Source organism: Bos taurus, chromosome 7 (assembly GCF_002263795.3).
Source record: "Bos taurus isolate L1 Dominette 01449 registration number 42190680 breed Hereford chromosome 7, ARS-UCD2.0, whole genome shotgun sequence".
In the NCBI taxonomy this organism is placed as follows: Eukaryota; Metazoa; Chordata; class Mammalia; order Artiodactyla; family Bovidae; genus Bos; species Bos taurus.
Window position 1 is genome coordinate 58,484,846 of NC_037334.1, and position 13,338 is coordinate 58,498,183.

General features: G+C 38.7%; 1 protein-coding gene across 2 annotated transcripts in view; it reads left to right on the forward strand.

The window, feature by feature from the left end:
• Nucleotides 1-13,338, forward strand: part of STK32A (serine/threonine kinase 32A) — a 133,296-nt gene that overhangs the window by 27,469 nt on the left and 92,489 nt on the right. For both annotated transcript variants that reach the window (XM_005209541.5, NM_001105047.1), the window contains 2 exon segments: nucleotides 11,285-11,340; nucleotides 12,378-12,529. In XM_005209541.5, coding sequence (XP_005209598.1) covers nucleotides 11,285-11,340; nucleotides 12,378-12,529 — 208 coding nt within the window.

The following is a 13,338-nucleotide window of genomic DNA, read 5'->3' on the forward strand; positions in this document are numbered from 1 at the left end:
TTTGATATGCCTTATTTCATCTAGTCTTCCTAATATCCTTAGAAGGGATACTAAACGCAATCAGTTGTACAGAGAAGAAAATTTAAACTCAGAGAGGTTAACTAACTTAAAGTTAATAGCTAGTAAACAGTGCAGTCAAAACCCAAACCCAGAGTTTCATGTTCATAACCATGCTAATGTATTACAAAACTTTCAGGACTCATCTATACTATTAAAACCTCAGAACCCACTGGAGCCACACATAGTCAGTTTCAAGTCCAAACCCTACCCCTGGGAGATTTAACATTTTGGGGTCTCTATAACTCATCCATAAAGGAGCAATAATATGATCGCCTTATAGTGTAAGGACCAATTAGGGTAATATACATAAATACTGGATCAGTACCTAGACACGTGCGTGTGCTCAGTTGTGTCTGACTCTTTGTGAGCCCATGGACTGTAGCCCGCCAGGCTCCTCTGTCCATGGGATTTTCCAGGCAACAAGACTGGAGTGGGTTGCTATTTTCTTCTCCAGGGGATCTTCCCCACCCAGGGACTGAACCTGCATCTCCTGCATTGGCAGGCAGACTCTTTACCACTGTGCCGCCAGGGAAGCCCTATACATGGATGTACATAATGATTATAATTATCAACTTTGACCTAAGATGTGTCACAGTGCAGGCAACAGAGGCCTACTGATTATTTCTAAAATGCCATTAATAATTAGCTTCAAATTCATTGAGGACGGGGGCAGAGGTGGAGAGGCTTAAGGCCATGGAAATCAGATAAATAACATTGGCTGAGAGCCTCTTCACACTAGGTTTGGGTCACTCAGTACGTACATCCCTGCCTGCCCTCTACTGCTTGGTTACCTGTTCAGCTCTTACCTTTCTGCGAGGCCCAAATGAAATGCTGCCTTTCCTTGCAGCTCTTTTATCTTATACAGTAGGAAAAAATTTCTCCCACCTTAGAGCGCCATAGCTTTTAGTGGATGAAACAGTGGTTCATAAATCAAGCCCTGCAGACTGGTTCCAGGCAGGGTCTATCAGAATCCCTCAGGGAGTAGATTAAAATACAGATTCTTAAGTCTAGCCTCCAGAGTTTGATTCAGGTGAGGCCCATGAAACTCATTTTTAAACAGTGTTTAAAACATTTTAAGAGTGTTTTCTGTTATTTTGATGGGTGGACACATTTGGGAATCCTGTGGCACCACCAAGGCTGTTAGTATCTTTGCATTCCTTTACGCTGCAGCCATTCATGTGTATGTTTCATACATTTTCCTGGGAGATTATCTTTCTGGTACTCCAATTCAATATAAGGATAAAAAGAAGAAGAAACAGAGGAAGTCCCTTGTAACATTTTCCTCACGTCTTAATCCTCTCCCCAGTGATGTTTTGGTGCATTCTCAGGACAAAACTGATTTCTTCCCTACAGCAGTGCTGCTGTGTTACTTGGAACTTGAGTGAGTTTTGCTATAAAACTAAAAATTTGAAAATTACTGGAAGAATATCATGATGCCTGCAGAAAAATCGAGATAGGACCCATCTGGGTATGAAGCTGCATACTTTAATGCTATCAGGGCTCCCTTTTTATTGTATGAGTCTACTTTATTCCATGTGTTGGTTTCATTTCCTGGGACCTCCTGATCTGTTTTTTTTTTTTTTTCCCATTTGGCCAGTTCTGTTTTCCTGTGCAGAAAGCTTTGTGATAGCAGAGGAAGTGTGCATTTCCAGATCAGAAAACCCTGCATGTGAAGGATGTAGATGGAATGGCTCAGGTCACAGTCCCACTCCCAGACCAGGGCTTCTGGCAAGGAGAGGGGGACAGGATGAGTGACAGACACCAGGGACGCACATGGTTGGTGGGACCACTGTTGTTAAGATAGGATCCATGAAAGAGAGATACTGCTTAAGAGGAGAAGCCAGAAAGATGGGCACTGTGGTGAGATAAGGTTTTCCCCGACTCTGGGCCGCAGATCCTTCTTTCTCAGGCACCGTTACCTACATGTAATGGGCTGCAGTGAGAACAGCATTTGAGGACAGCTCTGGACTCCACCATTCTCCCTATGCTTACTCTGTGGCCTTGGAAAAAGTCATTACTTCAGGCTGCAGTTTGTTCAGCTTTAAGAAAAGGGCAATAATAGTAGTACTATTTCACTGGATTGATGGGAAATTGAAATAATATATCTATATAACAGGCTTAGACTAATGCCTGATATTCCTTACAAAAATGTTAGATATTAGCTAGATAGTAACAGACATTATTTTCTTGTTAGATAATATTAGATATTAACAGATATTAATTATTCTGTTGTCCCACGAGGCTGTTGGCCCCAGGAAAGTAGGCAGCCTTGGCTTGCGTTCTCCTCAGCACAGAGCACAGTGCCTGGTTGTTGCTGTGCAAGCTATCAGCACACGTTGGTTGTCAGTGAACACAGACCAAGTACAGGGAGTGATGTCTGCACCTGAACTCCACCTAAGTGTCTATTCTGCTGTACTGGGTGGAAGGGGCAGAGATTACACACACACACACACACACTTCCCCCTGCCCCCCGCCCTCTCTCAACTGGAGTGAAGGAACATATGTAACTAGCTAAGCCATTACTGTTTCCATCTTGAATTAACTTTGCCTTCAGAGAATTATAGCCTGCCCAGTGTCATTTTTAAGCAACCAGTGTGTGTGCCGAATCAATTGGGACCAAATAACATTGGTACTTAACATCGTGCAATATAAGTGGAGTGTTTACTAAATAAACTGTCAGCATAAGCAAGATATGGAGGGCTGGCTTCAAGAGGATATTCTCCCAAAGCACTTAAAAGTATCCAGTTATTAGCAATCACTTTGGCATGACAGCATGCAAGGAGATGATCAATTGTTTTAACTTTTTATTTAAGTAGTAGCAGGAGTTTTTAGAATTGTTGGAATTTGGAAACTTTTTTGTTCTGTATATCTTGAATATATACAACATAATTTACTCTAAGGTTATATTTTAGAAGATATCAAAAGCTATTAAAATACCAGTACATGCTTCTAACCAAAAAAAAAAAAAAAAAACAATGCCTTTTAAAAAAAGATCTAAGTCCAGAAGAACAAAAAGGGAGAGATTAATACATTTGACTATATAAAATTGGACTCTATAAAATATAAATTTAACACTTAAGTTTTCTACATTGTTAAAAATGTTTTAAAGTCAAAAGCCAAATGGACAGCCTAGAAAAATATGCCTGAGATGTACTAGAGAGAAAGTTAATATACTTAGCATTTTAAATTCACTTGCAAATCAATAAAAATAATAACTCATTAAAAAGAAGAAAAATATGTGAATAGGCAGTCCTTTGAAAAAATAAATGTAAATGAAGATATAAGACTTCACTCATTAGAGAAATACAGCTGACCTTTGAACAACAATTTGTGGTCCACTAATACTTGGATTTTTTTCAATAAATATATATCACAATAGTACACAATCTACCTTTGACTGAATCCATAGATATGGAACTCAAATATGGAGGAAACTTAGATATGGAGGGCAGAATGATAAATTACATGTAGAGTTTTGCTTAGAGCAGGGTTGGCACCCCAGGTCCCCACCACGTTCTTCAAGAGTCAACTGTATAAAAGTAAATCAATAATTCAATTTTTTTTATTTGCTAGATCAAGGACAGTTGATATCACAGTGTTGGCAGGGCAATGGACAAGCTAACACAAGCTAAGTAATGGACACATTACTGAATGAAGGAGATTTGGTATAACATCTTCGAGGAGCTATTTACATTGGAAAATCCATTCTATATTTGTCCCAGAAGTTCTACTATTATAAAGACAGCCTACAACATATGCACATAAGCTGATCAAGGATGTTTGTGAGATTATTGCAGGTAATAACAGGTAATCAAATCATCTTTGGAAGTCCATCAATTGGCTAAATCTTTTATGGTATATTTATGCAAGAAAATTCAAAGAAGCTATTTAAAATAATTACATATAGAGCTATATGTAATGGTATGAAAGGACAGAAACAATTATGTAGAAAGTGCTTATAATCTACAATCATATAGGAATGCTATTATCTTGCTATTGCTGTCAGAATACATGTAGTATGCAGGAAAAAAAATCTCTTGACAGATACAGAAGAATTGGTTAACAGTAATTGCCTTCTAGGAATAGAACTAAAATTTTGGAAGGGAAGAATACTTCATTTTCTCTAAATAATTGTACTTTTTATCATTTGTAATTTTTAGTTTTCAGTGGGCCAGACATTATACTTCTGACATTATACCTCATCTTCAAAACCACCTGTGAGTCAAGTTTAATGAGCTCTGTTTTACAGATGGGGATCTTGTGATTTAGAAAAAAAATCCAGTAACTTATCTAAGGTTCCACCGCTGGTGTCCTTTTTCTCTCGTCAATAGAAAGGTTCACAGAAATATCTAGAAGGGTGGTTCTCAGAAATCTCACACATGTTCATGATTTGGTACTTATGAAGGGTGGCATCTTTTAAAGGAAAAAAATAAAATTTTCCAAATATTTCTACCTCAAAAGGAGAAAAAAGAATGGGTTTCCTGCTTTACTTTCTAGAATGTTTTTCTCCCAAATTCCAAATGTCAGGGTGGTATAACAAAATCTAAAAAGTGTTTCCTGTTTTCTTTCCTTCAACACTGTTTATAGACCAGAATGTTGAGATGGAAAGAGGTAGAAGGAAGGAAATAAAGAGTATCAGCCCTGGAGCCATCATCAGTAGACTTCTGTTTAGGAAAAGACTTGGGAAAGCCCAACTTGTGATTCTAGAAGGAGACACAAAGCAGTCTCACCTTGCTTCCCCCCATTCTACCTCTGGGATGGGTGGATACACAGTAATAATAACTGTAAGACAACTATAAAAACATAGATAAGAGTGCGGGTCCAGGATCAGAAAGGTGTATATGAATTTACATGATGGTGAGTTGCTTCTGTCCACTCCTCCACTCAAGTACTGAGTGTGACTTTGTGGCAACAGTCAACCGCTGTCCCCTCAGTTAGTCCTACTGGACATGTGACTGATAAATTTGACCTGCCATTGAGCTGAGTATGATTTTAGTGCTTAAACTTTTGTTTCTCACTCAATGGTCCTTAAATGCAATTCATGAGCTTCCTTGGGTGCTCACACAAGGTAAAAAAAAATACTGGGTTGGACTTCTTAACAGACTGTCTTGATTTTCAAATGGGGTACCTTCATAGAGAATTTACATATGTAGTTTTGACTAAACAAGGTTTTGCTTACTTTCTGACTTGTGAAACTAATCCCAAGATAAGTGATTCACTGTACTAGTAATGCTGTGCTGTGCTTAGTTACACAGTCATGTCCAACTCTTTGAGGCCCATGGACTGTAGCCGGCCAGGCTCCTCTGTCCACTGGGATTCTCCAGGCAAGAATACTGGAGTGGGTTGCCATGCCCTCCTCCAGGGGATCTCCCCAACCCAGGGATCAAACCCAGGTCTCCTGCATTGCAGGGAGATTCTTTACCATCTGAGCTGCCAGGGAAGCCTATACTAGTTATAATTATTATTTAATCTCTAGGCTAAGCATGCCTATCTATAAAAACCATAAGGTTATTTCAAGGATACAATGAGACATACAAAGGAAATGTATGTAACATGTTCCTGATGCATACAGACTTTGTGTCTGGTTGATAAGTGGAGAATGTACACCTATTCAAAAGAAAAACTCTAATGGAAATCCTTTTAAAATACTTAGTTTTTAAAATACTACATGTGGTATCATAACATTAGGATCCATTCAACTTTGTCTGTTAACTTGATATACCTCCAGGATACTCTAGTGACATGAGGGTCACTAAGGCTGGGGTAGAAGGCCAATGTGAAAGCAAGACTCTGGAGCAGAGGAAGAAGGTGTAGGAAGTTGAGCTGCTATTGCCTGTTGGTTTCCCATTAGGCCACATTCCCTGGCCTAGCCTCAGCGTAAATGAGAACCAGGTTTTGTCTCTCCCTATACTCAACCACTCGGAGAAGGCAATGGCACCCCACTCCAGTACTCTTGCCTGGAAAATCCCATGGATGGAGGAGCCTGGTAGGCTGCAGTCCATGGAGTCGCGAAGAGTCAGACACGACTGAGCGACTTCACTTTCACTTTTCACTTTTCATGCACTGGAGAAGGCAATGGCAACCCACTCCAGTGTTCTTGCCTGGAGAATCCCAGGGACGGGGGAGCCTGGTGGGCTGCTGTCTATGGGGTCACACAGAGTCAGACACGACTGAAGTGACTTAGCAGCAGCAGCAGCAGCAGTAGTACTAGTAAAAGTAATTAGTTCCAGTTCATATTCTAAGTACTTTACATACGTACTCATTTCATCTTGCTACAAACCCTATGAGGTATATATTATTTTCATCCCTATTTTACTGATGAAGAAACAGAGCATAAAAGTAAATTGCCAGGATTGCACAACTATTAAGTGTCGGAGCTGAAATTTGAACATGGATATTCTGTCTCCAGAGACTGTTTTTAATCTCAGGGGTTGGAAAACTTTTTGTAAAGTAAATATTATTTTTAAAATCCTTTAAAAATGTAGAACCAATCGTAGCTCACAGAAGGTACAAAAACAAGTTGCAGGCCCACTGTGGCTTGTGGGCCATTTGTAATCTGTTAGGGAATACTGTACAGGTTGACCAAACTTTTAAGCACATAGTGGATACGCTGTCCCATACTCCTTTAAAGCAAACCCTACATGCCTATAATAGGATTTCTGTTGACAATATAATCCACAGTTCTGACGTCACCTCTCTCATTTTGTCTGAATTTTGAGGCTTGGTTGCCTTTTCCATCAGCCTTCCTTCAAATTAGTAATGCTGTTGGACAACTACATGGATAGTATAAGAGCTTATTTTCCATTCGCTTTCAACCTGTTATTGGCTTCTCTCAGTTATTGGGTGTATTATTATTCAGGGAAGTGACTTTAGGCACTATGGCATCAGACTGGAGTCAGTTCTTTCTTTGATTAACTAGAAATAAAGGCATAAATAAGATGCAGTTTCTCTAAAATTTTAAAATTGTCACTTTTCTGGGACTTAACCTGACATTAATTGACAGTTCTGCTAGTAGAAATTTATCAGTAACCTAGCATCTAATCCTTTATTACTTTCATTAAAGCTTAAAATGGCTTATAAAGAGACAAGGTTCATGAAATGGATTAATATCACAATGGAAGCTCATACTTCTAGGTATCTGCTATATATTAATACTTGGAGATGCAAAACATCATCACAACATTTTAAGCTAGGCTGTACATGAAGGAACCACTGTGAGTTACTAGATTTGCTAGAGGTGAAATCTTGGGCTTGCAAATAAATCTTGATTTGTTTTTTTTAACACTTATGTAGTTCATGAAGTCTAACTCAGCTTCATGTAATGAGTGTAAGGAAATCATTGCATTGGTTATTTCAATTTGAAACTTAAGAGGAAACTTATAAAAGAGTTTTTCAATTTATGTTGACAAGTCATATTAAAATATAGACAAAAAATTACATCTTGATACAGTACATATCCATCTACACACGTTATGCAAAACCAAAACAAAAGTTTCAGAGTCAATACTACTGTAACTACATTTAAGACATTTTTGTTATTTTCTTATCTACTCTATCCCATTTGATTTTTTAATGCTTTTTACTACCATGAGTTGCCAGGAAAACAAAGGTGAAACAAAGATTACTAAGCAACATATAATCTCTGCCCTCACAGAGTTTCTCATGTAGCAAATAAACTCAGAACCAAGGAGTTTGGGAAATAACATAGTCAAGTGAATGACTTAAGTAAATAGTTTTATTAGCATTTTTCCATATAAAAGGGTATTTTCTTGTCTAGAAGGGTCAGTCCTTTTTTTTTTTTTTTAACAGATGAGAAAATAAACACTCAGAATTTGTCATTCAGGCTTAAAGACTTAAGTGTAAGACAAGACATCGTAAAACTCCTAGAAGAGAACATAGGGAAAACATCCTCTGACATAAACTGTACCAGTGTTTTAAGACAGTCTCCCAAGACAGCAGAAATAAAAGCAAAAATAAGCAAATGGGACTTAATCAAACTTACAAAGTTTTGCACAGCAAAGGAAACCATAAACAAAACAAAAAGACAGCCTACAGACTAGAAGAAAATATTTGTAAACAATGCAACCGACAAGGGCTTAATTTCCAAAATACACAAACAGCTTGTACAACTCAACAACAAAAAAACCAAACAACCCAATCAAAAAATGGACAGAATACATTAATAGACATTTCTCCAACAAAGACATACAAATGTCCTATAGGAACATATCAAGGTGCTCATCATCACTAATTATTCAGTTCTGTCACTCAGTCGTGTACGACTCTTTGCGACCCCATGAATCGCACCACACCAGGCCTCCCTGTCTATCACCAACTCCCAGAGTTCACCCAAACTCTTGTCCATCAAGTCGGTGATGCCATCCAGCCATCCCATCCTCTGTCGTCCCCTTCTCCTCCTGCCCCCAATCCCTCCCAGCATCAGAGTTTTTTCCAATGAGTCAACTCTTCGAATGAGGTGGCCAAAGTATTGGAGTTTCAGCTTTAGCATCAGTCCTTCCAAAGAACACCCAGGACTGATCTCCTTCAGAATGGACTGGTTATTAGACAAATGCAAATCAGAACTACAAGGAGAGACTAAAAACCAGCCAGAATGGCCATTATTAAAAAGTTTATTTATGTGAAGAGCTAATTCACTGGAAAAGACTCTAATGCTGGGAAAGACTGAGGGCAAGAGGAGAAGAGGGCGATGGACTATAAGATGTTTGGATGGCATCACTGACTCAATGGACATGAATTTGAGCAAACTCAGGGAAATAGTGAAAAACAGGGAAGCCTGGCATGCTGTGGTTCACGGAGTAGCAGAGAACTGGACACAAGTTGGTGACTGAACAGCTATAAACAACAAATGCTAGAGAGGGTGTGGCGAAAAAAGGAACTCTCTTACACTACTGGTGGCAATATAAATTGGTGCAGCCTCTATGGAAAACAGTACAACGGTTCCTCAAAATACAGATTTGCCATATGATCCAGCAATCCCATGCCTGGGCATATATCCGGACAAAACTATAGTTCTAAAAGATATAGGCAACCTTATGTTCATAGCAGCACTATTTACAATAGTCAAGACATGGAAGCAATCTAAATGTCCACTGACAGAGGACTGGATAAAGAAGATGTGGTAAACTTATACGATGGAGTATTACTCAGGTTTAAAAAAGAATGAAATGATGCCATCTGCAGAAACATGGATGGACTATATATCAGACTAAGTGAAGTCAGACAAAGACGATCATATGATATCACTTTTATGTAGAATCTTTAAAAAGTGATATAAATGAACATATTTATGAAAGAGAAACAGATTCAGACAGAGAGAACAGACTTGTGGTTGCCAAGAGGGAAGAGTAGGAGTGGGAGGGATGAATTGGGAGTTTGGGATTAGCAGATACAAGCTATTTTATATAAAATGGATAAACAACAAGGTCCTACTGCAGTATAGGATACTACATTCAGTATTATGTGATAAACCATAATAGAAAAAATATGAAAAATATAGAGAGATGCACAACTGAATCATACTGCTGTATAGGAGAAATTAACATGACACTTTGCTGCTGCTGCTGCTAAGTCGCTTCAGTCATGTCTGACTCTGTGCGACCCCACAGACGGCAGCCCGCCAGACTCCACCGTCCCTGGGATTCTCCAGGCAAGAATACTGGAGTGGGTTGCCATTTCCTTCTCCAATGCATGAAAGTGAAAAGTGAAAGTAAAGTCGATCAGTCGTGCCTAACTCTATTGACTATAATTCAATAAAATATTAAAAAATAGTTTGTCATTTATCAGTTATACCATTTTTTTCAGGTTAAATCCAGAATTATTTGTGATAGACATGCTGTCTCACATGATTAAATGGCTCTTTTTTTTGGCTGAAATAAAGTGAGTTTTGTGTTAAGTAATGATTATGAAGTCACATTATAAAAATATTTCAACCTTGAGAAAGCTTGGAAGATGAGTGGTTCCGTTACTCATCTGTCTTTCCTTCAAAAGGAGCTAATCTGATTAATTTTGAAATCAATAAATCATGTCTTTTAAAGAGAAGAATAGAACCTTTTAGTATTTTGCAATTTTTTCTGATTTAATTCTTAAAAGCCCTCATTTGAAATTTAACTTATCTAAATCCTTATTTCAAAAACCAGGAAAGATAGTGGACATTTTCTCAAGGTCATCAAGGCACATAACCAAAGCTTGTCACATTTCTGGAAGAATCTATGCTTTGTTCTCTTCACCAAGCATTTCTTGACCACTGAACCAAGAGACCATGCTATCATAAACTAAATATTTATTGCTTCTGAGTCCTGGAAGGAAATCTTTTTTTTAATTGACATATAGTTGCTTTAAAATGTTTTAGTTTCAAGTATACAACATAGTGATTTAATATTTTTATAGATTATACTCCATTTAAAGCTAAGGGGTGGAAATGGGATTTTTTTTTGCGGGGGGTCCACGTCATGTGGCATGTGGGATCTTAATTCTGTAATCAGGGATCAAACCCGAGTCCCCTGCAGTGGAAGCAATGAATCCTAAGCACTGGACTGCCAGGAATTCCCTCAGGGTGGAATATTTAAATGGCGGATGCAAAAGATCTTCTCAACTTCAAATGAATTTTATAAAATAGACTTTAATGCTCATATTTATCCTCCTCTGTTAGATATTTATGCCTTGGGGATCAACTCATTCTATAAACTTACATGGGTAATAGCTTCCTACTTGGGAAAATTGAAATCATTTTGACACATGAAAGAGTGGTTGTAATGAGAAACAGACAAGGAGAAGATTTTTAAAGTGCAGACCCTTAGTGGCAATGTATGCACAGAAGACCAGGTCTTTGGCCACCTACGTGAAACCCCTGTTATACACAGTTAGATCCCCGCGGCATCTGTCCTTCTCAACATTCAGTGAGAGTTTTAATTGTCCATTCATTTAGTGACTATTTAATCCATCAGAGTCTCTCTATGGAGCCCTCACTGGACCACAGTCTCCGAAAAGTAGAGACTCAATTTCTACTCTATTATTTCTATAGCCCCTAGTACGAAGCCCTGTGATTAAGTGTTCAAGAAATGTCTACAGATGAATGAATGGTCATGTTAAAGTAGTCTAGAATGTTGTTTACATAAGGTACTTAAGTTTAGTTCAATCTTTATATATTACTCATTAGTCACTAAAGAGCAACTGAATTACTCACGATGTTCTTTTTGTTTTACAGTCAACTTTGACCACTTTGAAATTTTGCGAGCCATTGGAAAAGGCAGTTTCGGGAAGGTAAGAACCAAAATGATTAACCACTAGCAGAGTATGTAGCTCAGACAGCCCAAGAATGTTCAGATGAGTTACTGGGACTACAATAAATATGAGGTGTTTTTATAATGAGTTTTTATAAAAGTATTACCACACTTTGAACAAAGTATGTGACAGGCAGCTACATAACAAACATGTATGCTTTCAGAATTATCTCAAAGACAAATCGGTTTACTCACTGGATTTTCACACTTTCTCTATGGTAACAGGAAGAGTAAGGTTTCATAATCATTTTCAAATTGTACCAGTATCTTCAGTAACAGTTATCTTGTCAGTGTAAGAATTAAATCTTTCCATGAAGGATAGAAGCTGATTTCTGTTTTCCCCAGTTGTACCATATTTTTTTCTTTTTTAAAGACCTTTTTTTTAAAAAAAAAAAAAAAAAACCTACCATAAAACATATACATTCAGTCTAATTTTTTATAAGAAACTTCCAGATTCAAATCCTGATTAGTTTCTTTGTGGAGACAAACATAACAGAATATCTCATATTTCATATTGAACTTGCATTTTAGAACACCTGCTGTCGACTTTATCTGGCATTATATGAACCTCTTAAAGAATTTTATAAATGTGGACATCATTGTGTTTTCCCAGTGCTTCAAGCCCTTTTTGATTATATCACTTGTGGTTGCTAAAAGAAGTTCTTTGCACAATATTGTTCATCTTAACTTTGAGCCATGTCCATTTCACTCATTAAAATCTGAATAAAAATGTCATTTATTTGAAGACTCCTGACATGGAGGAAGTTATTTTCCCCCAATATGTTGTCTTAAAAATCCCCAAAAGCAAAAACAAGCAAACTTGTCTGAGAAAGGAGAGATTTCGAAATTGACTTGGTACAGGGGAAGGAAAAAGAAATCAGAGCTAGGTGGCAACTTTAACATCAGAGAATTTGCACATGACAGGGCCTCCAAGCGGTGCTCACCAGTCTTGCGCTGTCTCATGCCCACAATCCATCACCTCCCTAACCACGTTCTCACTCCGGCTGGCACCATTAGGTCTGCATCGTACAGAAGAACGATACCAAGAAGATGTATGCGATGAAGTACATGAACAAACAGAAGTGCGTGGAGCGCAATGAAGTGAGGAATGTCTTCAAGGAGCTCCAAATCATGCAGGGACTGGAGCACCCTTTCCTGGTTAATTTGTGGTGAGTGGTTTTCCTGGACATTTAATGGGACAGTCCTGCCTTCACCCCAACCCTGTTACATAAACACACCCTGATTTCTACATGTGCATTTGCAAAACCCTCATTAGGATCTTCGTGGGATTTTCATTCACCTTGGTTTGTCTTTTCTAAAGAAACAAAATTGTTATAAATACTGTTCAGTTGCTGTATATCCCCTTGTCCTTGAGGTCAGTATTCTTTTAAAGCAGGGGTCCACAACCCCTGGTTAGGAACAGGGCCACACAGCAGGAGGTGAGTGAGCTTCACCTGTGTTTATAGCCACTCCGCATTGCGCACATTGCTGGGAGCTCCTCCTCCTGACAGATCAGCAGCGGCATTAGATTCTCATAGGAGCATGAACCAAACTATGCTTGAATCTTCCCCAAACCATTTCCCCCCATCCCCATCTGTGGAAAAATTGTCTTCTACTAAACCAGTTCCTAGGCTTCCTTGCTGGCTCAATGGTAAAGAATCTGCCTGCAGTGCAGGTAACCTGGGTTCGATCCCTGGGTCAGGAAGATTCCCCTGGAAGAGGGCATGGCAATCCACTCCAGTATTCTTGCCTGGAGAATCCCATGAACAGAGGAGCCTGGCGGGCTACGGTCCATAGAGCCGCAAAGAGTCAGAAGTGACTAAGCAACCCCAAACTGGTCCCTGGTGCCAAACAGACTGGGGACTGCTGTTGAAAGCACTGTCATTTAATAGGCTGACAAGGAATGAGTTCAGATGTTTTCTCACTCATTACATCTTTTTCCCCATAATTGTGGGGCAGGGACTCTGAGTGTGAAGTA